At 40.3% G+C, this 25851-nt stretch overlaps 1 protein-coding gene across 2 annotated transcripts in view; it reads left to right on the top strand.

Moving 5' to 3' along the window:
- LOC137969397 (ankyrin-repeat and fibronectin type III domain-containing 1-like) overlaps positions 1–25851 on the top strand; it is a 210957-nt gene that overhangs the window by 171183 nt on the left and 13923 nt on the right. Inside the window, exons 18-26 of one of the 2 annotated variants that reach the window (XM_068815613.1) lie at positions 611–724; positions 873–968; positions 1248–1394; positions 3109–3152; positions 3896–4018; positions 4126–4165; positions 7514–7612; positions 8261–8432; positions 16484–16584. In XM_068815613.1, the coding sequence (XP_068671714.1) occupies positions 611–724; positions 873–968; positions 1248–1394; positions 3109–3152; positions 3896–4018; positions 4126–4165; positions 7514–7612; positions 8261–8432; positions 16484–16584 (936 nt within the window). The remainder of the gene's footprint in view (positions 1–610; positions 725–872; positions 969–1247; positions 1395–3108; positions 3153–3895; positions 4019–4125; positions 4166–7513; positions 7613–8260; positions 8433–16483; positions 16585–25851) is intronic. The other variant, XM_068815614.1, reaches the window with a different exon arrangement.

Genomic DNA, 25851 nt, shown 5'->3' with positions numbered 1-25851 from the left:
TGAGCAAGCACATGTGAACTTCATCTGTTATAAGACAGCCCCTGATTGGCTAGCCTTGGAGTGCTCATATGAGGCTGCGAACCAACGATGGAGCCCAAATTCATGGTGGCTTCAAGACTAGGACTGCTGCCTATAAGCAGCAACAGTGATGTCACCTTACCATAATGTTTAAATGTGTCATTCTATTGTCATAAAATGCCCAACAAAATTCTCGAACTATAATATTTTTCTCTCCATTGATGATAATAATATTATTTTATAAGCATAACTAATTCTGGGATCTCTTTCGTGACACAATTGTGCATAAGCCAATCAAAATTTGTTGAAGCTTTTTTTTTTTAATGTTATTGGAAATTTTGAAAACCTATGTTATACGTGTAAAAGAAGTCTGAACCCAAGGAATACAACACATTTTCCAGGCATATGTGATGATTACATTTAGGTACTAAAAATCAAGTGCACTATTAATCTGTGAGATTTTCAGTACAAACTTCTTTTAACATGCTGTGTATTTTGCCTATTGTTAAAATAAATGAACCCTTATCTGGATGGTATGTAGAAATGGTTGTGTCAAGTTGCCCATTGATTTAACTTGGTCTTTGAATTACAGGTTGCATGCACTTGGAAGGATGTGAAAAAGTTAAAAGAGGAGATAGAGAAAAAGTCTTCATCAACGTCTATCCTGTTCAGGAGTAAATTACTGCTTGCTGCTGATACTCTACAGGTAACCTCTTACATTCTTTCTTCAACTTACCTCTTTGCCAGAATGGTGTTATGCAAACAGACGTTCAAAATTTTAAGAAGAAACGAAAGTGGATTTTCAATCGTAGTGGAATTTTATAATTAATTATTTTCAACTTCTTTTCATATAGGGAGCACTTGGGAAGCAAGATCTTGGACAGCTGCATTACAAACCAATCAAAGATAGGACTGGAAGTACTGTAATCATTGCTGTTAATTATCTCATGGTAAGTGTATACAGCCTTTGAGCATTTAAGGGAAAGAGCTACTATATGGGAGAGGGTGGCATGTGAAATAAAGTTACAGGCCTGCTTTGCATACAGTGTTACATAAAGCCAGATGAGCACAGTATTTTCTTTTAGCTTCAGCCCAAAATCGAGCATCATGGATGGCATGAAACATCCAGAACTGTCAATGCTGCCATTCATTTTCTTTTTGGTCCCTGTCCTGTGCTTATTTTCTTGAATCAGTGATGTTCGTTTCAAGTCATTCAAATTTATTGCCAGCGTGCCAGCTCCTTCAGGCCACGGATCATGTCATTGAAATGGTCATCCCTTAGCAAGCTACAGAAAAAAGTACAGACAGCTCCTTTGTTGCAAAGTTTGCAAGAGGAGATATTCTCTGCATCAGAGGTGCTTCTTTCTACCATTCAGGTTAGTTCAAGTCATTTTAAGAAACATGTCACATGAACAAGTGGTCCCACTTTTTTCTAGGTAATAGCAGCTGATTTTAATACCCTCTTTAAGTTGAGATCCTTCATTAATTCCTTATTCCTTTTACATACTCTAGTTTATTAAAATTATTTAGATTACCACTACCTAAAATTTTAATCCATTCTGTAATAATGTTGGAAACAAACCTTCTGATAAAACAAAGAACGTTACCTTTGCCAATTTTATTCACATGATGTACTTTATGTTGTTGAGCATCAGATTTACCTTGAGTAATAACAGAATGTGTGCTTGGCACTGGACACGCTTTCAAAGTTTAAGTACTGTTTTCATGTAGGAAAGCTTGCAAAATTCAAGCTTTTTAGTGTAATTGGATTTGAAATTATGATTATAGAAATGCAGTGGCGTAACACTTCATGTCAGTCATCAACTGGTTTTTAAACATTGAAGAGAAGAACAAGTATTCATTCCTGGTTTTTTATGTCGTTGAATGCTATCCATAACTATCAGAACAGTACAGTACTCAAGCTATCACTTGTATATGCCAAGCAATAAATGACTGTTACGTACGAGGACATGTCTTTTGTTTGACAAAAATGAATCTTGGGTCAAGAGAGATGATTCATTTATGTTAGATGTTGCAATGGGCTGGTATGATCCAACCACCCTCGTTCCATTATCACACAAGTTCCAGCTTCAATAACCTCAAGAATCTCAACCCTATCATGCCATGAAGACGAGTTTAACAATACTGCACGGTTATACGTGTCCAAAGTCCAGCTGATACATGAAAATATCCGATATGTAATCAGCGAGAGTCAGGGAACCAATAGGTACAAAATTAGAACTACAGCCAAAATGTGGAAACAAATGTTGCTTAAACCTTCCTTTACTTAATTTATAAACATATTCCAAAATAGCTCGAACTCCACAAGATGTTCAACAAGTATAATCTTAAAGTGAACGACAGCTGTCAACTAACATGGCCAACATAGTCAACAACAATCAGAAGACAGTGTAATAATTATTATTAAAACAAATGCATACATATACTAGGTTCGTTTCTGTTACAATAAAGCAGTCTGATGATCACATAAACGTGAAACTTTGGAGTTAAGGACAACCATGTTTTATCTATGATTTTCTCTTTTAATCTATTATAACGGTCTGCAAACTGCATTGAGCACTTTCTCTCAGCGAAGACTGAACCACTTACATTTTATATGTATATATATGTGTATATCATAGAATCAGGTATCAGGTAAGGAAACAATGATCGTTGGTCATTGGAGGTTCAAGCAGGACTTGAAACCTGATGAACCACCGAACTGAACACAACTCTACTAAGCTATGATGTGAACTCAGCCTGCTAGGTTTATATCAGTCACCGTTTGTCTGTGGTTTTTTTTTGTACCTTGAAAAATGGTACTTGCACATTTGAGAATTGGTTGAAAGGCAACAATAGCCACCTAAAACTCAGTGTGTACACAATTTAATTGGATGCATGAAGAAGACCTATCCTCCCTAAGAAAGGAAAGTGTCACAGGTATTGTTAGATGTTGTTAAACAGACAGTTGACAAGCAATCATTTTTAGCCTAGGTGAACAACTTGGCTTTCATAAAAGAGAAAAATGTCAGAAAATTGAGCCATGTTTACAACTTATTAATATCACCCTGTTATTTTTCTTCACCTTAGGAGAAAATTCAATATTTTAAAAATAGCAGGAAGTGCATTGAAAGGTAAATTGTTTCATAGATAGAAATCTTTGCAGTCTAAAGATTCTTTTTGTGAGGTTATTATTTGTCCGGGCAATTTTTTTTTTTTTTTTCTTTTTTATTCTTTTACAATACTTACGATACTTACGATACTTACTACCTACTTAACAAACCAAAGGTATTAATTTACACCATACAATACAAAAAAATAAATAAATAAAATAAAATAAAAAAAACCAAAGCCCTTTGCAACACAAACAGTAATGTCCGGGCAATTTAAGCACAAAGACACATACTTCTTTTGTTCGAATTCATTCAAGCACAGCTGATTAATTATTGAAGATGGTGATCAACAAACAGCAATGAAAGAGATTAAAAAAAGAACCACAAATAGCATTTTATGACATTACGGACACATTGCCATAAGGGGCTTTGTTATTGCACAAATTATCACAGAGCTCGGTTGCGTCCGTGGTTGATTCATTTGGCAAATCAGTTAAATGTGCCCAAGAAGGCACCACACCTTTTATAGTGCGATTTTGTGTTGAACTGAAGTTGTGAATAGAGGCAAATTAATTTGCTGACTAAAAATCCTTTTTGGCAAAATCCCCCCCCCCCCCCCCCCCCAACTCCCCCAAGCTCTCCACGTTAGCACAAGTACATTGACTTAACCACATGTAAGGGTGTTTGTCATAGACCCCTTTAAAACAAGCATCAGTAAGTCCAGTCATGTGTTTGGTTGAGGTTTATGTCTGTATTCTGCCTAGGGGTCTTTATATTGGATATCTCAAGCTGCGTACCTCTGTGGATGCAATTCATGTTGTGGTACAAGAAACCTGTCCCAATGTTTTACCACACGTTAAAATTCGGGACAACCCTAATGTCTCCAGGTAGAAGATTACTTGCTATTTTTTTGCTTACTTTGTATTCCAGTGAGATTTTATGTGCACAGTCATTCTTTATGGTTTATACCATCTTCCTCTGATTTATATTTTAGAGAGGAATGGCAATGGCTTCAAACATTAGACTCATTAAAGGTGAGTTCTTTTGAAGTGTGAAGATAGTGTTTGTTACTGGACATAATGGGATGGTTGGGTCAGGGGTAAATGAAGGTCCAGCGAGCATTGCAATCTTGTTACCTTTCACCTTTACTTGTGACATACTGACCTGTACCCAAGGTCCCCCATTCAGTGTGAGAGAACTTTGTTTCCTGCCTCTTTTGCAAGCTCAGCTGGCAGGAAAAACATTTCTCACACACTGAGTGCCATTTGTCTGCCACACAACTATGCAACAGCAATTTATTGACAAGAGGGAAAAGCATAGAGCCTAGGAGAAATGCCACTTGGATCGATTAATTGTACTAAAACATTAGTCCTCCACCAATCGGCTCTGTTGATGAACTTTGAATAGAAAATGAAGTAACAAGGGAAAGGACTATTAGCCAAACTAACTCTCGACAAAACTGGATAGAAAACAACTAATATTTCACGTGTCTCGTGACGTAACTGGCCCTCCTTACAGACAGAGAGTTCTAGAAACCCTTAGAAGGGCTTGTTCAGTTTCTTTAATGTACATGCTCTTAGCTGTCTGCGAATGCCAGCCCCCATGACGTATCAGGAGCCTGTCCGGGATGGCAGCAGCTGCTGCAGAGGATGGGAAGCAAGGCTTTTGATGAGCCCATGCCACCACAAAAAGCTGCTGCCTGGATGGACGCTAGTGATTTGGTTGTCTGCAATAGGTATACAAGGTAACACTCTAACTCAGGACCAGATGTGGGGAGGACATTAATGTCTGTAGCTTCCGCCCATATTCTGCCAAGCTGAGAAGGATGATGCATATTTCCTAACAGTACTTGGGGCTCTGTCTTGGATCATGACGTTGGGAATTGCCTGGGCAAGAGTGCATGTTTCAGGGTGGTGACTGGTTTTCAGAAACTTCAGGGTAGGAGGAACTGGGGGAAGAGACATTTAGAACAAAGTTAGGATCCGCTAAATAGATCAAGTAATAGTCTACATATTCCCCAATGCAAGCATTTATGGTAAGATTGCTGCCCCTCACAGGCTGTCAATTGGCCCTGCACAAGCCACTACGTGCCCATTGTGAGTAAAAAACCACACGTCAGTTCAATATCTGTTTGTACCAGTAGCAGTCCTCTAGTACACAATAGGTTCCTTTGCCTCTCACAGGCAGTTGAAAATACACGGTCCTCTCGCAATCACTCACAGGCCTCTCTATCACTCACAGGTTTTAACACATTAACCACTCACAGGCTTTAAAAGCATTGGCCACTCAGGGGGCCCTAGCATATTGGCCACTCACAGGTCATATCTGTGGGACATTGGCTCTTCCCAGGTTCTCAATGGCCCCCACACAGTACCCAGCGCCCTGTTTGTTAGAAAAACGGCTTAGCTGTGTGGGCTGATGAACTTGTAAAAGCGATCGGTAGAGCAAGAACACAAAAAGTTGGGGTCTGCTGAAGACAGAGGAGCCTAACATGGCCGGGAGAAACATCTCTTCTGAAGGTGGAATTTCCACCCAGTCCTGTACAAATTCTCCAGGTTGGGTGCCGAAGTCTACAATGGGATGACAAGAGTTCCTATTTCCCTATTGTGCTTCGTTTGTTTCAGTGCCCTCAGTACTAACCAGTCAAGTGTGAAGGCATTCATTACTTGTATTCAGCCAACGGCTACAGAAACATGGAACCTGGCATGTCTGGAAGGTAGAAAAACGGTGTATTGTGTGCAATCTCCACAAAATATCCAAAGCAGCAACAGTCGTCTGTACTGGCTAGCCTGGATAACTCATCATCCTCTCGTTAAATTCTCTAGGGATCCATTCAGGCTCCAGATGAATCTGGTACTGTTTGCATAGTGTGTAAATAACATCAGGGAGTTTAGGCTTTGGACTGCCTACCTTGAGGATGCGTACCATGTTCATGTTGTGAGTCCCAATGGATATAAGCACCAGTCTCGTTCCTCAGAGTTCCCTCCATGTTGAGCTCTTCCTGCTCTGAGCTTCAGACCAGCTGCCTGCTACATTCGCACAAGAACCACCATCCTGAGTCACTTGCATCTGAATAGGTAATGACGTGTATCCTGGGGTTAGTCTTCCAGATAGGCTGACTGTGATAATCATCAAAACAATCATCAAAGCCAGTTCCTTCCAGAACTGCACCTCCCACATTGCTTCACGGGAGAGGGCAATGCGTTCTGACCAGAATTCAGAGGATAGAATATCACGATACATAGCCCTTGTCCACAAATGACTAACCCAGTAGAAACAACTGACCCCACCAGGCTGTTACCGAAGATTTGTGACAAGCTACAAGATCAATCCTTTCCTTAAGTCCTTTGATACGTGGGAGTGGAACGTGAATGATGCCTTCTTCTACTTTGGATGGTTCCCAGCAACAATGTTCGGGATGAGTGATGAAACTCCTGGCTGCAATGCCCTCCCTGACTCTCCTGGATGCTGCTCTGGCAGTCATCCAAATAGGTAATAATACGGATACCGTGCTCTCTCCAGTGTATTTTATTTGCCCGCCATTATGAAAAAGGTCTATGGGATCACTCCGTAGACGACTGTCACTTCATTTCTTTCTCAAGGAATTGCAGATGCTCCTTGCTCCTTTCATGTGCTTCAAGAAGCTTTTTTGCCCACGATGGTGTGTTCAAGGCGGCATTCTTTCCTTGGTGGAGAATTATGGCGGTAACCCATGGATGACTCGCAGCAATCCTCTCGGCCCTTTGGTCTTGGCTTGAGGAAAGTTTCCGAGACTCCCTCGCTAGACTAACGGTATGAGCCAAAAGACACTGGGAGGCCCTTGATTTAGGCAGCATAACTTGATAACAGCGAATTAAACTGCTGTTTTTTTCTCGCCAAAACAAAGAAAGCTGTTGCATTGTCTGTCAAGAAAATGAAAACTGAATCACGTGACCAAGCATGAAAATGACATCCAGGTCCCCCATTCAGTGTGGGAGAACTTTGTTTCCTGCCTGTTTCGCAAGCTCAGCCGGCAGGAAAAACATTGTATATTCTTTATAGAGATGTCATGTAATTGGAGACTGACTGTCATAATGACTATAAAAGAGATTCCAGTTACAAGGTAGCCTGTGTAGCTGGTGGGAGGCAAATAACAAGCGGCAAAGCCATGCAGAGAATGGGTAGGGGGCTGTGAAATCCCATCTGGGTTTTCCAACAGGCAGGATTTCACAGCATTCCGCCCATTCTCCTTGCAGGTTTGCTGCTCGTTATTTACCTCCTGTGCCAACAATCCCGCCAGCTACACAGGCTAGTTACAAGAATGTTTTCAATTCATTTATACCACCACATGTGATGTATGAATTTGTAACAAAAGTGTTGTATGCCGATGGTTTCTTGAACAGCAGGGAACTCAGGAGCCATCAAAAACTGCACATGAATTCCAAGTCCTTGTAGCTAAAGCAGCTGAATCCCTGATGAAGAAGTTAGGAGTTGGTGAAGAGGTATGACTAATTAACTTGCTGATAAGCTACAGTACAAAAGACTGGTCTAGGGCTTTAATGCAGTGGATTTGGTGCACTAGTGACAATTGCACACTTACGCCCTTTGGGGGCCTTCCAATGTGAATGAAGCAAACGTTAGAATTATAGAGAAAAAAATTAAGCATCCAAAGGATGGATTTCTGTACAGTTCACAAGTGCCGTCAAGAAGTCGAACTGCAGGATTTCATCATGACCGAGAACATTTCTTTGTAGTCATTAGAAGATGACTTGAACTCAGATTAGGCCCTGGCTCTCTAAGCACTAGGCACATTGTCTTCTCATGCCCTGTTGCGCCTCACCCTTTGCACATGAGACATCAGACCAGGCCACAAGAATGTGTTTCACAAAATCTCTCATTTACCAAACAAACAAGGCTGACTTCAGGGTTCATTTGTACAGTTAAGGACGTGGACATCCACATCATTTTGAGTATGGTTCAATGGTAATGCTCCTCTACAAGCCACTGCGATACATTATGTAGGACTTCAGGACTCTACTGCTTAATTTTACCGTAGTCTCTTGTACTGATATTGTGGTTCATTTAAACAGCACATTGGCTTGAAGAGTCCCTAGATTTACCTGCGGGAGTGCTTTACTTCTTGTTGTTAGGCGTCAAGACTTCATCGATTGTATGACCGTGAAGTTGTTGAATTGGATGAGAGTGTGTCCTTTATCATTGTGTTTCCACCTCCTGAGGAAGTCTGCAGCGCTCCAGGACAGGTAGACTACCTGTCACACGAGAAAAACTTCATTTCACTTTCAGTACAGACATTTGAAATGAGTAAGTTATTTGCACTCTTAATTAATCCACCACACCTTAGGATTTCTTGAAGTTAAGACCGATTGACAGCAACTCTAACATAGTCATTGCAGGTAATTAGATGCAAGCCCACTTTTGATATCCAACTTGAGTGTCCCTTTAAGTGTAACCATTTCCTACCTATTTCTAACAATATGGATTGGGGTTAGCATTATTTTTAGGTAGGGGGTAAATACTGCAGTTTATCCTTACTTGAGGAGCACCATTTGGTAGGACACTTTGTGGCGTTAATTGTTTACATTCGGAGACACAAGTGATGTTCAAGTTGGGAAAATGAGTTAGGCGACACTTTGTGAGGCTTATTGAAATCCACGTGCATCTATGTACTTGCATTTCTGGACATATCTGTGGCTTTGGTCCCAATGATGTGTGCACTGTATTGATGAAGAATTCTCGTAAATTTAAGTAGTGCATAACCTAGAATTGTCGATCTCTCTTATTTGGTCTTTCCCCATCACATTACAGTGTTACATGTATCTAAATTAGGAATACATTTCCTGCCAAATAATGCCCTACCAGATGAGATACAAAAGTGCCATTTTGTTAGTGGTTGTAGGCGCATGTGCAGTAGTTCCCTACATCATAATTGGGTGTATGTCCTGATAGCGTGAGGAGTTCTATCCTTCAACTTGGTTCATTTTCTTTTCACCTTTTTGCAGATGACTCAAATTTATTTCTTGCAGATTCATCTTTGGAATCCTTAGAAATTAGTGTTAATCATGAGCTGGTTAATGTCCAAAATTGGCTTTGTGCAAACAAACTGTCTTTAAGAGCCAGTGTCCGAAATTATGGAGAATTGGGCCTGGGTCGTGAAATTTCGAATTCCTTCATATTTTGCCCAAGTAACCTCAATAGTGAAGTATTTTCAAAAATAACATTAAAACTGTCAATACCTTTTTAAATTTTGGAAAATTGGGGAAAATTTGCAAACATGGCGTGTTGCCTCCTTCGAATGGAGAAATTGGCGGAAAACAACACATTTTTAACTCGCTCCTACTGTAAGACGTGGCGTCGTCTGTTTATGAAACACAAACACAATATAAACACACTTTAGCTCTTTATAACACAGTAATAAAATTGGGAAAACCTGTTGACATGAGAATATTTTGGCGGTTAGAAGAAGTTTCAGGCATTTCAAAAAATCGCAAATTTCACCCAACTTCCACACTACAGAAACCCAATTGATACGTCGACTTTGGACATGAAATAACAACAGCTTTGAAGAACAACCTTTGTAAATTACTGTGTTAAAATATTTCTGGCAGCACTGAAAAGTTACCCCGTCGAGAGATCAAAATATGAAGAGTAGTTTGACAAGAATCTCCGACTGAATTTATGACACCAGCTGGATGTGCAAAGCAAATTGTAACCATTTCCATGGAGAGAAATATTGGAGACAACTTTCGCAAAATTACTTAAGGGGCTTGCACAATAATTTTTTATAGTGTTGATGCTTTTGAATTTCGATAAACACACACCGCCCTTGTTTTCAGTCCAGACTCGACCAAAACGGCAACATAACATGAACCTTACCATGTTTCTAAAAACTATCCATTATCTGTCTGATCAAAATAATCATCCACTAAATCGCTGTGTTTGGTACTGTAATATATGTAGCTTGCTGGACATGTGATACCCTTGTTTGCTCGAAATGTGTCGGTACCTGGCCGCAAACAAATTCACAGAAGTAAGTCATTCCGGAACAGAACCAGGATATGATGTAAGAACAAGATTGCGTGACGCATGACCTGGCCAAAGGTCAATAGACATAATCCTTTTTTAGGTGTAAGCATTTTGAGGTTTAAGCCTAAAGTGCATGCTAGAAACACTAGTTCTCAATCTACCTTTTGATGCGAAAAAACCTTTCATGCATTGATATCAAGTCACTAGTTGTTTACATTTCATTGCATGGCATGTTGTGGCTATTCACTCCTCACTGGTGGACCCTGCGGCCCCAGTTCTTTTAAACCCGCAAATGCAGAATGTGTTGCAACTGGCGGGTGTAGCAAAGATGTCTGCAGTCACCTTGTGTATTTCAAAATCAGCGACGACATTGCAGTGGACAGCGAATCAAAGCTATTACATACTCGAGCAGGTAGGTGGTTTCCTTTTAGACATTACACATCCTCGAAAACGATTTTTTCTTTGGACATTTTTCAAATTTAATCGGCATTTTTATTTAGGCATTTTAGACACATGTGTGGCCACGACATCGAGATTTGTTTGGGACTAGGTGGAGGTGCAATAAGTGGCAATGTTCGATCGCCACTTCTGTGGGGATTGATGCCCACAGGGGATATTCCTCAGCCCCAAAGGCTCAATATGATTTGAAAAAGGCGCATCCAGCCTATGTTATGAGCACTACGAATATTCTTGCACCAGTAGGTTGGCGTAAGTATTAAACATTGTTTTTATATTCTGGGAAAATTTGTTTACATGATTTTCGTTCATGATAAATTATCTGCAATTTGTTTACGCGGTTACTCCAGGGTTAATAGCTCTCATGTGCACGTGGAAGAGGCTCGTGGGTGACGCATGGACGGAGAAAGTTGGCACAGAACACCGCTGCTCAAACGTACTTTCCTAACAGAAAACCGTTGCCGCCGTAAAAACATGATTTTTGGAGTCTGTTCACAACTGTTTATTTACTTAGTGCTTTAGACACGCCAGTGCACGAGCACGAACCGAGAAAAAACATTTTCTCATTCCTCTGGCCAACGTGTCACGCCCTAACACGTGTGCTCGCTCTTAGAAAGAACAGGCTCCAAAAATCATGTTTTACAGCGGCAGCAGTTTTCTGTTAGGACAGTACGTTTGAGCAGCAGTGTTCTGTGCCAACTTCTCTGTCCATGCGTCACCCCCGAGCCTCTTCCGGATGCACATGAGAGCTAGTAAAACTATGCACCCTAGAGTAACCGCGTAAACAAATTGCAGATAATTTATCATGAACAAAAATCATTTAAACAAATTTTCCCAGAATATAACAACAATGTTTAATACTTACATGTGCCTACCGGTACAAACATATTCGTGACGCTCACAACATAGGCTGGATGCGCCTTTTTGAAACCATATTGAGCCTTGGGGCTGAGGATTATCCCCTGTGGGCATTGATCCCCGCAGAAGTGGGGATCAAACACCGCTACTTATTGCACCTCCACCTAGTCCCAAACAAATCTCAATGTCGTGGCCACACTGTTCCACTCTTCTGTCTCAAAAATGCCTAAATAAAAAAGCTGATTAAATTTTAAAAATGTCCAAAGACAAAATCCTTTTCGAGGATTTGTAATGTCTAAAAGGAAACCACCTACCTGCTCGATTCACTGTCCACTTTATGTCGTTGCTGATTTTGCAATACACAAGGTGATTGCAGACATCTTTGCTACACCCGCCAATTTGCAACACATTCTGCATTCGCAGGGTTAAATGAACTGGGGCCGCAGAGTCCACCAACGAGGAGTGAATAGCCATAAGACGCCATGCAATGAAATGTTAACAACTAGCGACTCGATATCAATGCATGAAAGGTTTTTTCACATCAAAAGGTAGATTGAGAACTAGTATTTCTAGCAGGCACTTTAGGCTTACACCTCAAAACGCTAACACCTTAAAAAGGATTATGTCTATTGACCTTTGGACAGGTCATGCATCAGGCAATCTTGTTCTTACATCATATCCTGGTTCTGTCCCGGAATGACTTACTGTACTTCTGTGAATTTTTGTGCGTCCAGGTACCGACAAATTTCGGGCAAACAAGGGCATCACATGTCCAGCAAGCTACGTATATTACAGTTCCAAACACAGCGATTTAGTGGATGATTATTTTGATCAGACAGATAATGGTTAGTTTTTAGAAACACGGTGGGGTTCATGTTATGTTGCACTTTCCATCAAGTCTGGACTGAAAACAAGGGTGGTGTGTGTTTATCGAAGTTCAAAAACATGAACAGTATATATAATTATTGTGCAAGCCCCTAAAGTAATTTTTTGAAGGTTTTCTCCAATATTTCTCTCCATGAAAACGGTTACAATTTGCTTTGCGCATCCAGCCGGCGGTTTGTGTCATAAATTCAGTCGGAGATTCTTGTCAAACTACTCTTCACATTTTGATCTCTTGATGGGGTAATTTTTCAGTGCCACCAGAAATATTTTAGCACTGTAATTTACAAAGGTTGTTCTTCAAAGCTGTTGTTATTTCATGTCCAAACTTGACGTACCAATTGGGTTTCTGTAGTGTGGAAGTTGAGTGAAATTTGCGATTTTTTGAAATGCCTGAAACTGGTTTTCTTCTAACCGCCAAAATATTCTCATGTCAACAGGTTTTCCCAATTTTATTACTGTGTTGTAAAGGTCTAAAGTGTGTTTTTATTGTGTTTGTCTTTCATAAACAGACGACGCCGGTACGAGTGAGTTAAAAATGTTTTATTTTCCGCCAACTTCACCATTCGAAGGAGGCCAACATGCCATGTTTTCAAACTTTCCCCAATTTCGCAAAATTTAAAAAGCTGTTGAAATTTTTAATGTTATTTTTGAAAATACTTCACTATAGAGGTTACTTGGGCAAAATATGAAGGAATTCAAAATTTTATGACTGACGCCCAATTCTCCATAATTTCAGACATCGGCTCTTAAATATTGACGAAACAAATTTTGTTCTATCTCCTCCTGTACATATAAAAAAAATGTCTCTATAAAAGTAAACCAAAAGTCTATTAAAGCAGAAGGATCATATCAAATACCTTGGAATGATTATAAACCCCCATTTTTATTTCAAAGACCATGTTCACCAGCTAAGCAAAAAGATTTCCTGAGGCATTGGGATCTTAGCTGAACTGCTTCATTATGTCTCTCCTTCTTTTCTGGGACATCTGTAGCATTCTCTTGTTTACCCCAGCTATCAACTACTACTATTGTAATTTGACTCTAACTACGCCTCCTGGCTAGATTAACTTTTTAGTCATTTTCTAGGTGGCCTTATACCCTACATAAGTTGTATTAATTCTTGTTCTCTTCTCCATCTTCATGTGTGGTATAAACAAACCTTGTTGTAGTTGTTGTTGGTTCATGCGAGTTGCCTACAGCATCGTTCCTGTACATCCTGTTGATCGTTATCTCTTGGGCATGCAGTGGGCAAATACTTATATACTTGATATGGCATTGTCTTTCGGTTTATGTTCTGCAATTTATAACTTGTCGTCTGTGGCAAATCTAGTCGAGTGAATCATTAGGGAGAACTATGAAGTGGGTTTTCGTCTCCACTATGGATGATTTTCATAAACTGGGTCCTGGGTCCTGGGTTCTTTGATTTGCCAGCACAATTTAGATAGGTTTATCTAGATGTTCAAGGAGTGGGGCATTCCAGATTTATTGGAGGGCCCCTCCACCTACCTGATCGTCTTGGATATAGAACTTGATTTTCTTCTGATACAGGTACGTCTTCCTCACAAACATTTTGAAGTCATCACTGCACTACTGAACTCTTGGTTGTCCAAATGGTATTGCTCCCGTAAGGAGTTAGTCCTTAATTGGCAACTTGCAGTGTGCATACAAAGTGGTTCCTCCTGGTAGCATTTTCCTGCATTGTATGATCAATTTGCTCTCTGTTTTTCGACGGCCACCCCATAGGCTCAGCTCAAAGTTTCAGTTGGATCTCACATGGATGGTGGCGTAAATTTTGCCACTCATGAAATGGCCATAGTTTTCTTTTGTCTCAGTGGACTCCAGTTGTAGATCTTCAGGTCTCTTCACATTCTGCAGGTTCTGAATGGTTTTTGGGCAGGTGGTCATATCTCAGATGTCACTGTTCATTGCCTGCAAGGATCTTTTCCTTGGAGTTTGAGCAGCTTGCCTGTGGGGAAATTATTGTCAACAAAACGGGTGAATTTTGTGTCGACAGCACAGCTGTGGTTGCAGCCTTGCTGTCTGGGACTTCAAGAGATTCTAACATGATGGTGCTACTCCGTCATCTGTTCAAGTTGGCAGCTCGATATTCCTTTGCTTTTTCTGCTCACCATGTGACAAGATCTTCCAATTCAGTTGCTGATGCCCTCTCTCGATTTAACTTCCAGAGGTTCCATCAGCTAGCTTCTCAGGCCTCACCAACAGCTATCCCAGTGCCTCCATCACTCCTGGCCCTACTTCAGGTTTCAGGTAGTTTAACTCAGATTTGAAAATTCTACCAGTACGGCAAATGGCTTTGCTCCTTCTGTGTCTATAGTTCAGCTCAACACCAATTTATAGAGTTTATAGAGCGAAAATGGCTCGCTGCAAATTCATTGTTCCCTGGACCTGCAAGACCCAGTTCACATCATGCTGCCTTTCTGTGCCCTGGAGAGTTTACCGTGAACTCCAGCTTTGATCCTTCCATTCATCTTACTGTTCAGGACTTTCCGACAGGGTTGCTTTGTTTATATGGGCTGTTGTCGTGCCTCTCTTTGCCCAATCAGTGCAATCATGGCTTATCTCCATCTCCAAGGGTCCTCACAGGGTCCTCTCTTCATCGACAGGGGTGGTCAGCCTTTTTCTTGTTCCCAGTTGTCATAATTCTTTCAGTCAACATCAGAAGCAGCAGGTGTTCCGGGACAGTTCTCTGGCCATAGTTTCCGCATTAGAGCTGTTACGACAGCTGCTCAACATTGTGTTCCCGATCATTTAGTAAAAAAAAGTGGGCAGATGGACTATTTAATGAATAACTAAATAATAGTTTTTGTCACGCTAATCGTCGTCGCAAGTGCAGTAACGATACAGCTTAATGAGGTCGAACCAAGAGTATACTATAGTGGCTCTGGTTGCCCTTATACAGTCCATGCGTGACCTTGGAGCACAGCTTACAGCCAGATGGAATCAGCTGTATGCTGTGGAGGACCCGGGGAAAACCCTCAGAGCAGAGTAGGGAACCAGCACAAACTCAACCCACTTATGGCATCGGACCCGGGAACCGAACCTGGGCCACATTGGTGGGAGCAGTGCTGTCACCGCTGTGCCATCCCTGCTCCCCTAGACTAGCGATGCTTACCAGCTGATAGCATTGCTATCTCACTCTCTTGTGTGCCTCTGGGATTTGATCTTCGAGCATGGCGCTTAGCTTGGAAGTCCTGGAAGCTTGGCACGGGGGTTGGGTTGGGGTGTTGTGCCAGACATGGGGGCATTATTCTATCTAGCCAGTGCTTGAAATTAACTTAAATGCTCAGGTGCCAGCTGGCGACTAATGAGGAAAATTTGGTCGCCAAATCATAAATTTGTTATTATACCTAGGGGCTGGTTGCCAAAAGTGAAACCCCTCGGATATCCCAGGCACCAGCCTCCACTAAGCAATGCAGTTGTTAAAAACAGATAATACCCGTAAACTGATGGGCTGCATTCTATCGAAGATCAACACTTCTGGGTTATGTACTTTTGTAAATTTTCACTTATTTGAACTGCGGAAATTAAAATACATGAGAGTTGTGTGGTGCTTGGGCGTTTCATCGGTCTAGGTTCAAGCGTGGATTTTTTCCAAGCTTTCTTTGCAATTGCTTGAGTTGCTGCCTAACTGCGATGATCTTTCAACTCAACTGTATTTCCACAGTTCAAATATGCGCAATTTCATATATTTTATATTATTCAGTTGGTTACATCTTACGGGATATAACTCACAAATGACCAACTTCCAGTTGGCTTGGTAGCTCAGTTGGTAGAGCAGTGCAGCCCAATTGCATGCTCATGGGTTTGAGAATTTTTTCGTGTCTTTCATACAGAAACGAAGAACTATCCATGGTTTATCCTAATGTAGAAACCAGAAGAATTTTCCTTTGTTTCTTTTCACTGCTTTTTCGGAACTTACCAATGAACTTTAATTTTTACATCGACTGTGGCTGAGGGTACTGTGTCCCAGACAAGAGTTTGAGTGCACATCTGTTGCATGGCAGAATTTATAAATTTTGCAAATATTTATTTTGCAAAAAGGAGATAAGGTTCCAAAAAGGATACACATTTTGCCGAAACTCTAACTTTTTCTTGATTTTTTCTTTTAGTTCACATGTTTACATATCAGCAGGAGTTTATTTGCCATTATTCTCGTCTTTCTTCGGTTCTTGATATGGACTCTGTTATTTGCCAGCAGTCACTGAGAGAGGTACATATGCTGTATATGTTGTATTATCATTGGCTATGCATTATGAAGACCCGCTAAAAAAAAGATTGCTTCACCATCTGCTTTTATTGAAACAAGCACGACTTATTATCGAAGATGGCAATCAGGTACCATAGAAAGACGAAAAGAAACTCTCTTAGCGATAAGTGTGACTCATGATGTTGAAAAGAAGAAAGGCAAAGAACATCTTATAAAACACGCACAGGTTGCCGGTACAGGCTTTTCTATTTACCTTTTTTTTTACAGAGTTCTGCATGTATGCATCCACGGTTGATTGACAAATGATCCACCTGCACCTAAGGTATCCTGCCTTTAATGGAGGTGGAGCAGCATTTATTTTGATGAGGTTTGGTGGCCCGGTGAATGTAAGCAGTTGTTGGTGACTGACGTTTTAGCCAGAGCAGGAGTCTTCTTCAGAGATACGCTGTGTCAATCATTGAGTTCCTTTGATTATGAAGATTACCTCTGCTCAGGTTGTTGAACCTCAGTAATAAACAACAGTCCTTTTCAGGACTACTTTCAGTTGGACCACTAAATCCCATCAAGGTACAGTATATTACTCCTGGGTCAAATCATTTTCGTCAGAAATCATGAATGGCGTTTTCTAGTTATCAGTCAGTTACCAAGTTCCTAGCAGTGGCAGAGATAAACGGCCCTTCCATCAAGTTACAATCTATACAGCCAACCCTTTGCATTCCACTCCTCTTGCACTTTGGAGACTAACACTGAGTTACCCTTTGAATTGCCCTTCATACTGACGTGGATGCTGTGCAACTTTAATCTTCTTAGGTAAAAGGCTTTGCAACTTTCCACAACCGAACTAAATCTTTCGCATAATTTTAACACGTGATAGATGGATTGAAGGACAGTGGTTAACCTCATATACACCCCCAATAAAAAGAACGTTAAAATGTGACCAAGCATGAAAGGGACAACTTGACCGAATGTGACTTAAGGCCCAGGACAACCGCGTCAACATTTGCTTCAACATCGTTCGATTTTGTCAAACAGCAATGTTAAAACCGTGTTTGTGCTCCCCCTCCTTTCAACCGTTTTGAAACATGTTGAAACGAAGTTGAATCAATGTTGAATGAGTTTAAAAGCGTTCAAACTTTGGCTCAACAACCATTCAACATTTCTTTTGTTTTCGCGAATGTTGAAAAAAGTTGAAGGCGCGTTCCTTCTGTTTCAATATTTTGGGTATGAGTGTGCACGCTAATCGGTCTCTCAATGATGTATCCATGTCCATATTCATAGTAACAACCACGGCTGAGTCTGGGACTGAATACCAGGTTGGTGAAATTTGATTATTCAAAAAGAAGTATGAATTGATGACGGTAAAGCACATAACTCATTAACACATGGAAACAGTCAGTGCGGACGAAAAAAATGACGAAGTCATTCCTAAATGAAAGATCACTTTCAAACTTTTTTGGGTGCTTATGGTTTCTCGTTTATTGAATATGTGTGTCGATAAAGACTGCCCACCATTCTGTACTGGCTTCTCGTGGTGTTCCTTTCTCTAGGAGTGATTTTGGGTTAAAGCTTCCATCCTCGATTCAAGCGTGTCATTGCCAGATCGGATTGTCACATCTCTAAGCCTATCATTAGGTCCACGAAACGGGGTTGTACCTTGTTGGCTTTACCAGGGAAATTTTTCTAGATGGATCTAACAGCCCTCCTTTTGATGAGTTTAGTTCTGGTTATACTTCACTTGTGGCAACTAGTTTTCTCTGGTAGAATTAATTATTCAAGAAGGGAACTGATGATTATTCCACTCTCAAATGTCTGAGAATTCTTAAAGTCGTCGCTCGGGAGGTGGACGCCATGTTACACCCAATTTTAGGTACATTTCTACATTGATTTCCTGTCACAAAGACACCCAACACCATCGAATACATCTCACTTCCACGGCAAATTCCCCATCTCATTTTATTGGTCGTTTAATCAACGCCAGATCGACTCGCAACAAAACTCTGTTAATTCAAGGCTTTGTGTTGGATAATTTGGTGGATATTTTGATAATAACTGAAACTTGGCTTAGTCACTGTGGTAAGATGGTGGAGGTGTTGGACTATTGTATAGGGCGAATCTCCACGTTAAGCCGAAGCTGTTGCACGACTATCTAGACTCCACAATTGTTGACACCAGAACTGTCAGGGTGATCTCTGTTTACCGTCCACCCCCAACGGCGACAATTGGCTTAACTGTTGATATTTTTCTTGATGAATTTGGCACTTTACTTGAAGAGTGATTGATGCTGATCTTCTTATGGTAGGCAATTTAATTTTCATGTGGACGATCTGATTGATGGCAATGCGATCAGATTTAGTCCCCCCAACCCATCTTCAAGGGCATATACTTGATCTTTTGATCACCACATCTGCTGCAGTTCCCCTGGTGCCTAACTTTTGCATCGCTGAGCAACCAATCTGTGATCATAAAGCAGTTATGTTTAATCTGACACTTAGTAAACCACCTAACATACGTAAAACTGTTGTCTCCCGGGCACTCAACAACCTGGTTTTCGAAACCTTCATTGATGTTGTTAACCAGGGATGTTTACTGGATGATAATGTGTCTGTCCTCTGCCGTATCTAGATATGAGCAAGTTCGTGCAGATACCCTTAAACCAGATGGCACCAATTAAATCCAGATTAATTACTATTCATACTAATGCACCATGGTACAATGACGAGATTGCAATTGAAAAAAAGCTGAGAAGAAATCTTAAACGCAAGTGGCGCTGGTCTAAATTTGAATGTGATCGATTGGATTATATGCAACAATGTGATAAAGTTAATCAGGTGTTAATAACCAAGTTCATTCAAGAACATTCTACTGATTCCAGGAAGCTTTTCAACTCTGTGAACATGCTACTTTATACGGAACTTAGATGCATGCTATCCAACAGCTAAAAGTGATACCGACCTTCCTTGTGCATTTGCTGATTTCTTTATCCAGAAGGTTGACTGTATATGTGGTGAAATTGCAGCTGGGCGGAGTGCCACTGAATTAACAACAGTTTCTGAAACAGTGGAATGTTTTAGCTGTGAAGCGAAACTGCAGTCTTTCAAATCACTTACAAATAACGAGGTCTTGAGATTAATCCAGACAATTAAGGACAGTGCCTACTGATTCAAAGGCATTTTTGCCCCGGTTTATGATTATGCAGGAAATGTATATCTTAACAAGTGTTATTGAAATCCAATAAGAAAATTGGGGGTAACCACGCATTTTTCAAAGATAATTGATGAAAAATATTTGTTAAAAGTTTTAAAATACAAAGCAATGTATGGTGTTCTTTCTCAAAATGAAAGCTTACTTACATCTCAAAAATGCATGGTTACCCCCAATTTTCTTTTTGGATACCGAGAGTACTTACTAAGATCTACTTCTTCTGGATAGTTTTAAACTGGACAAAAATATCACTGCATTGGTAAGCATCACCAATACGAAACCCGAGTATCTTGAGATGGGCAGAACGTGTGCGCAATAACAATAGTAGGCACTGTCCTTAAGTCGTGCTCACTTGACCCACTTCCAACTTAAATTATGGCCAAGTGTTATCATGCTTTGTTACCTATGCTCACAAGAATCATTAATTTGTCATTGGCTACAGGTGAAATGCCAGAGGCTCGAAAGGGTTTTCAGCTAAGCGCATAAGCCACACACGCAATTCGTTAGCTGCTCGCGTCATCTTGTGATTCAAATGGGTCACCACAAATACGCAAATACCGCTAATTTTGCTCACCTAATTCCTATATATATGAATATAAATAGACATCTCCTATTCACAAAAACTACGAAAATTCTACACAAACGATTTAATGATCACTTAAATCCATTTATGTTGGCCTTTAGCTCCACTCGCACGTGCACTTGAATAAGCGGGTGATGCATGCATAAATGCCGATCTTGTAACCCCCTCATTTTTCCTGATTTTGCAACTTTACTCATTTATATCTCTTCTTCCGGGCGGTGAATTTTTTTCATTTTTTGCATGTTAGCTTAGATTAATTTAAAACGTTTGTCTTTCAAATTTAAAAATATTATGTTGGTGAAAAAAAAGACATTTAAAAAAAACTGATTTTTCTGAAAAACTGGCTTACAGATTTTGTTGAATTTCAAATATTTTAGAGATTATTTCTAACATTATCTGGTAACGCTAAATGAGAAGATTCCTGTTTCTTCAAAAGACAATATACCGGGTATGTTGATTTTAAGGCTCAAAGAAATGCATAATATTGTTGCCATGGTAACGTTATTTTGGAGGTAAATGTGATGGGAGAAATTTGCGATGGGCACTTAATCTCATTATGCACCCTCATTAAAGCTGACTCTGTAATCTTGTAGGCCAGTGTTCGACACTTACTTTCTGACTAATTTGCCCTTTGGGCAACCAGTTTTGTTTTTTTGGTTCTAAAGACCTGTTTCCATTAAAACTCAAAGCAGGCTTGTAAAAATGTCAAGTTTGTGTAAAATGTGTGTAAAATGGGCTTGACAGACCAACCCGACTCCTGCAGTGTGTCCATGGTGTTCTAGTAGCCGTCACAGTTTTACTTTAACAATCATATCTTTAAGCGTTTTTCCTTTTCTATGGGAGATCAAGGGAGATTCCTTAGTCCTTAAATATATCTCTGAGATTAGGCTGGTTTTGATTTATCCCGATTAGTATGTTTTTTTAATCCTTTTAAAGCCGGTTGCAATTGCGTGACAAAAGATAGAATTTTCTTGTGCGCTTGTTTGATATTAAAGTGTTGAAACGTATTTGGCCGTGCGAAAACTGGGTTCGATTGTAACAAACATTCTTTTCACGCGGAGAAAGGTGGAGGCTACAAACATGTTCCTTCTTCCAATCTACAATCCTCGCCAAAAATCCTTGAAACACCACTTTCCCCTTGACAGTGTTGAGACGACATTTTACTCTTTGACTGGCTTCACCAACATTGGAAAACGGGAGGGGGGTGAAAACGGTTCAAGAATGTTGTGTTTCAAGGTTTTGGTCTAAGATTGTCTGAAGTGGCGGGAATTTCTTTGAGCATGCGCAGAAGATGAAAGTGAGACTTAGAAAGTTATTGCTAGAGCAACGGTTATGTGTTGTTGCTGTTGTTGTGTAAATGTGCGAAGAGGATTATAACTTTAGTGAATTTTTGGTTTGATAATGGCAACTTCTGAAGGAGATTGTAACTGTTATGAGAAGAGTATTGGAGACACGTCAGAGGAGGAAAGTGACCAGGGAAGTGAACACTTGCAGGATAATGGATGTTCAGAAGAGCTCGATGTGGGATCTCGAGAGAGGCTTTTGCATCGTGAAGTGCGTGGCGTGTATTTAATTACTTACAGTCAAGCCAGTCTTGAAAAATTTCAAACGAGAGACTGTTTTGCTAGAACGGTGTTGGAAGCATTCAACGCGACAAGGAGGGGGTTAGCTGATATTGTGCAGTGGGTTTGTAGTCAAGAGCAGCATTCATCAGGGGGGACGGATTACCACATGGCATTAAAGCTGTCGCATCCACGCCGATGGTTGCGTGTGCGAAATTACCTAGATGACAACCATTCTATTCAAGTGAGTTTTTCGTCTGTTCACTCCAATTATTATAGCGCCTGGAGATACACAACAAAAGAAGATCCCGAGTATGTTCAGTCTATGAATCATCCAGATTTGGTCAACAGCGCCCCACCTCGAACACAAGAGGCCAGTCTGACAACAACGGAACGCAGTGGAACGAAGAGAAAAGCAAAGAAAACCAGAAAACGGAAGGCACCTTGACTCAGTATTTTCGATGTATCAAATCTAGTCGTAGCAAAAGGAATAAAGTCCAGGCTAGAGCCTCTTTCTCTAGCCTCTCGACAGATGAAAGAGGTAAAGGAAGATTTAGCGCAATTCATCGCTCACAGAGGAAGTAAAGTTGTTGACGAGGCCATACAAGTAGGATGGGAAATGGAGGAAGCAGAGGCAAAATTAAAAAGGAAACAAATGACAAGGATGGACATACTACAAAAAGCTCTAGAAGGTCCATGTATCGCTAACTGTAATGGAGAGTGGTTGGAAGTTACAGAGGATACCCTCACACGCAATAATTTAACAGGTGGAAGTTTTCAAAGTGCTGTGCACGAGCTACTTGAGAAAGGACGCGGCAAGTACCGAAATATTCTAATCTATGGCAGTGCCAATTGTGGCAAGACCTTTTTACTAAACCCGTTGACTGTCATCTACAATACATTTAGTAATCCCGCTACTAGCAATTTTGCTTGGGTTGGCGCTGAATCCGCCGCAGGTTATTTTTCTTAATGACTTTCGCTGGAGTCCACAGGTCTTGCCTTGGCACGATATGCTTCTTCTGTTGGAGGGGCAGGCAGTTCATTTGCCAGCACCGAGGTGCCACTACGCTAAAGAAATTTTCTTTGACAATGACACCCCGATATTCTGCACAGGCAAGCATGAGTTAGTGTTCATTAAGGGAGGCTGCATAGATGAACGGGAGACCGAAATGATGCGAGTAAGGTGGAAAATCTTCAACTTTTTTTCGCAGATTCCACCCGGCGAGCAAAGAAACGTTCCGCCTTGTCCAAAATGTTTCGCCAAATTAATTCTGTCCCCTAACAGTAACGACAACAGTTCGGGATAAGTGTTGAACGAGTTCCCACCAAAGGATCGGCGAATCTCTGCATATTCCAATAAAAGTATTATGCAACTTTACAGTATTGTGTGATGGTGACGGAGTGTAAAGTGTAAACAAACGCTCGTAAACCGTACCGTTTACCATTAGGTTTTGCCTTTTATTGCATTCCTTAGTTGTATTTCTCGGTTGGAAATCACTTTGTAGAAGACATTAGTTACAATTGAAATGAATTTTCAAGAACAGCCTCAGTGCCATCGTAAAATTCAGCATTTTCACAACGGTTAATCATAGCATGTAATAAAATAAGATTGTCAACAGACCAACTTCTATTTTGACAACGGTAAACCGTTGTGACCTTTACCACATGTGATTCGACTAAGGCAAAACATGCACAGTACATCGACAATGCAGATTTCCTTTTTTGCATCTGTTGCCAAATACAAAGTAATAAAAATTACATGGTAGTTCCGAACTATTATCAGTGATTATTATATAGTATTCAATAGGATAATTTTGTAAATGTAAATTGCATTATATTTATCTGAAAACATACAGATACATACTTAATATTTTAGTCTCTGTCCTTGTGTTTCTAGTATGAGTTGTATACGCCTGTCCATGGATTCTATTAAATTGTTTATTTTGGCTACTGGAAACTGAACAATTGTATTTTTCCCTCTTTCCTTGAATTGCGTGAAACTCTCTCCCTCTTATTGTTCCTCAATAGCACTGTCATGCAAGTCGTCACTGACTGATTTAAACATGTTCTCTATTGGATTTAGATCAGGACTGCATTGCGGTATCTTAAGCAATTTTTGCGCTCACTTGTTGCAAAGCAGTCTTTGCTACTGCTGAATTCTGGCTTGGGTCATTGTCTTGAATGAAGAGTCTTGTATGTCCTTTCTTCGATTCCACAAGCATTTGCACAAAAGTGTTATCAATAAAAGACGCAAATAAATTTCCCGTCATATGTTCATATTCATGGCATAAAATAACTCCTACATTGTATGAAATCGCCACTAAAAACTTGACTACCTTCCCTCCAGATCCAACTTTACTCCCTTTCGCAGTGCAAAATTGGTTGAGACCTTCAGATTTTTTGCGGTAGATCCTTCCAGTAGGAGCTCGTGCTTGATCAAGCGGGTTGGTCTTGTGCACAAAAGCAACTCCGTCCAAGTACAAAGCAATTCTATGAGTCCATAACTCCTTGTCATACTCTTCTCTCACCTTTTTGGCAAATGCAATGCGTAAGCTCTTGTCATTGTTAGTAAGCAGCCCTGTTTCCGGGCTTGGAGCGAAAAGTACCCTTTGCTATTTAAGAATCTTCCCACAGTGCGAACTGACACATCACTTTCGGAGATGTTTGCCTCATTGATGAGTTGCTTGGCAGTAGTTACCTTCTGTACGCCTCAGTTTGAGTAGAGCCCTTATAAGGAGTCTCTCTTCTCTGGATGACAACTTTCTTGGCCTTCCTCTTCTTTGGTGGGTGACATTTCCGTGAGTTTGCAAATACGTTGAAGGAGTGTTACATTCTTTTAGCACTCACATTACTGTTGCTGCAGATCGGTCGACTTTTGCTGCAATTTTTCGCAGAGAATACCTCCTTTCCATGTACAGAAATCTGACGAGTGCTCGTTCTTCTGCCGAGGTTTTCCTATTGTACACCATACTTGCTTTTTTCATTGAACTGTGTGACTAATCACACTTAACCTTTATGTCTGAGTAAAAAAAAAAAAAATTCTACCCGTGACTATTGTGCCCGGGCTGTATTCATATGTCATTTTTAAAGACCTAAAATAACATTTCCTATTTATTTCTACAGAAATCTAGACAATTCATATCTTTCCTAGCTTGCGTCAAACAAAAGTTACAGCAAGATCTTCCCAGCTAGAGCCGTCTTTCTGGGCTATTCAAGAAAACTACTTAACAATAAATGACAACGTCTGATATTAACCAGATGGCTTTTTGCAACTCACACAATCCTCGCCAAAAATCCTTGAAACACCCCTTTCCCCTTGACAGTGTTGAGACGACATTTTACTCTTTGACTGGCTTCACCAACATTGGAAAACGGGAGGGGGACGAAAACGGTTCGAGAATGTTCAAAGTGTTTCAAGGTTTTTGTCTAAGATTGTAGCTGTTTTGAGGTTGAACCATTATATTTTTTCACAGAAAAGTAAATGAGAGCAAAGAGATGTAACATTGTTTATTTTTTTTAAATCGTGTTTTAAAATTTGGGCTTTCGCTGTCTGCGTGACGTGTCAGGATTGTTTTCAAATGGTCGTAAAACTTTCCTTGATCCTGGTCAAACACATTGTTGATTTTCCTTCTTTTCGCTGTTTCAGTTTTACTCTCTCTTACCTTCATCATTCTTAGCATGTTAATTTTCTTTTCTTTTAGTGTCACTAGTTCTTTCAAGTTTGTTTTTCCTTTGATCTTTTTCTTTATCCATCTTCGATTTCTTCTAATTTTTTTGGTTAACTTCCTGTTGTTGTGTACTCTTCTGATTTCCTCTGTTATTTGTGATGTTTCTCTTCTAAGGTTTGTGATCTATTCATCTAAAGTAAATAGCCATTTTGGTGCCCTGTCCAGGTCTTTCATAGCCAATCGTTTCTTCTCCATT

The sequence above is a fragment of the Montipora foliosa genome, chromosome 9 (genome assembly GCF_036669935.1).
Source record: "Montipora foliosa isolate CH-2021 chromosome 9, ASM3666993v2, whole genome shotgun sequence".
NCBI lineage: Eukaryota > Metazoa > Cnidaria > Anthozoa > Scleractinia > Acroporidae > Montipora > Montipora foliosa.
Note: the sequence above shows the minus strand (reverse complement) of the source record. Positions and strands in the feature narration are given on the sequence as shown.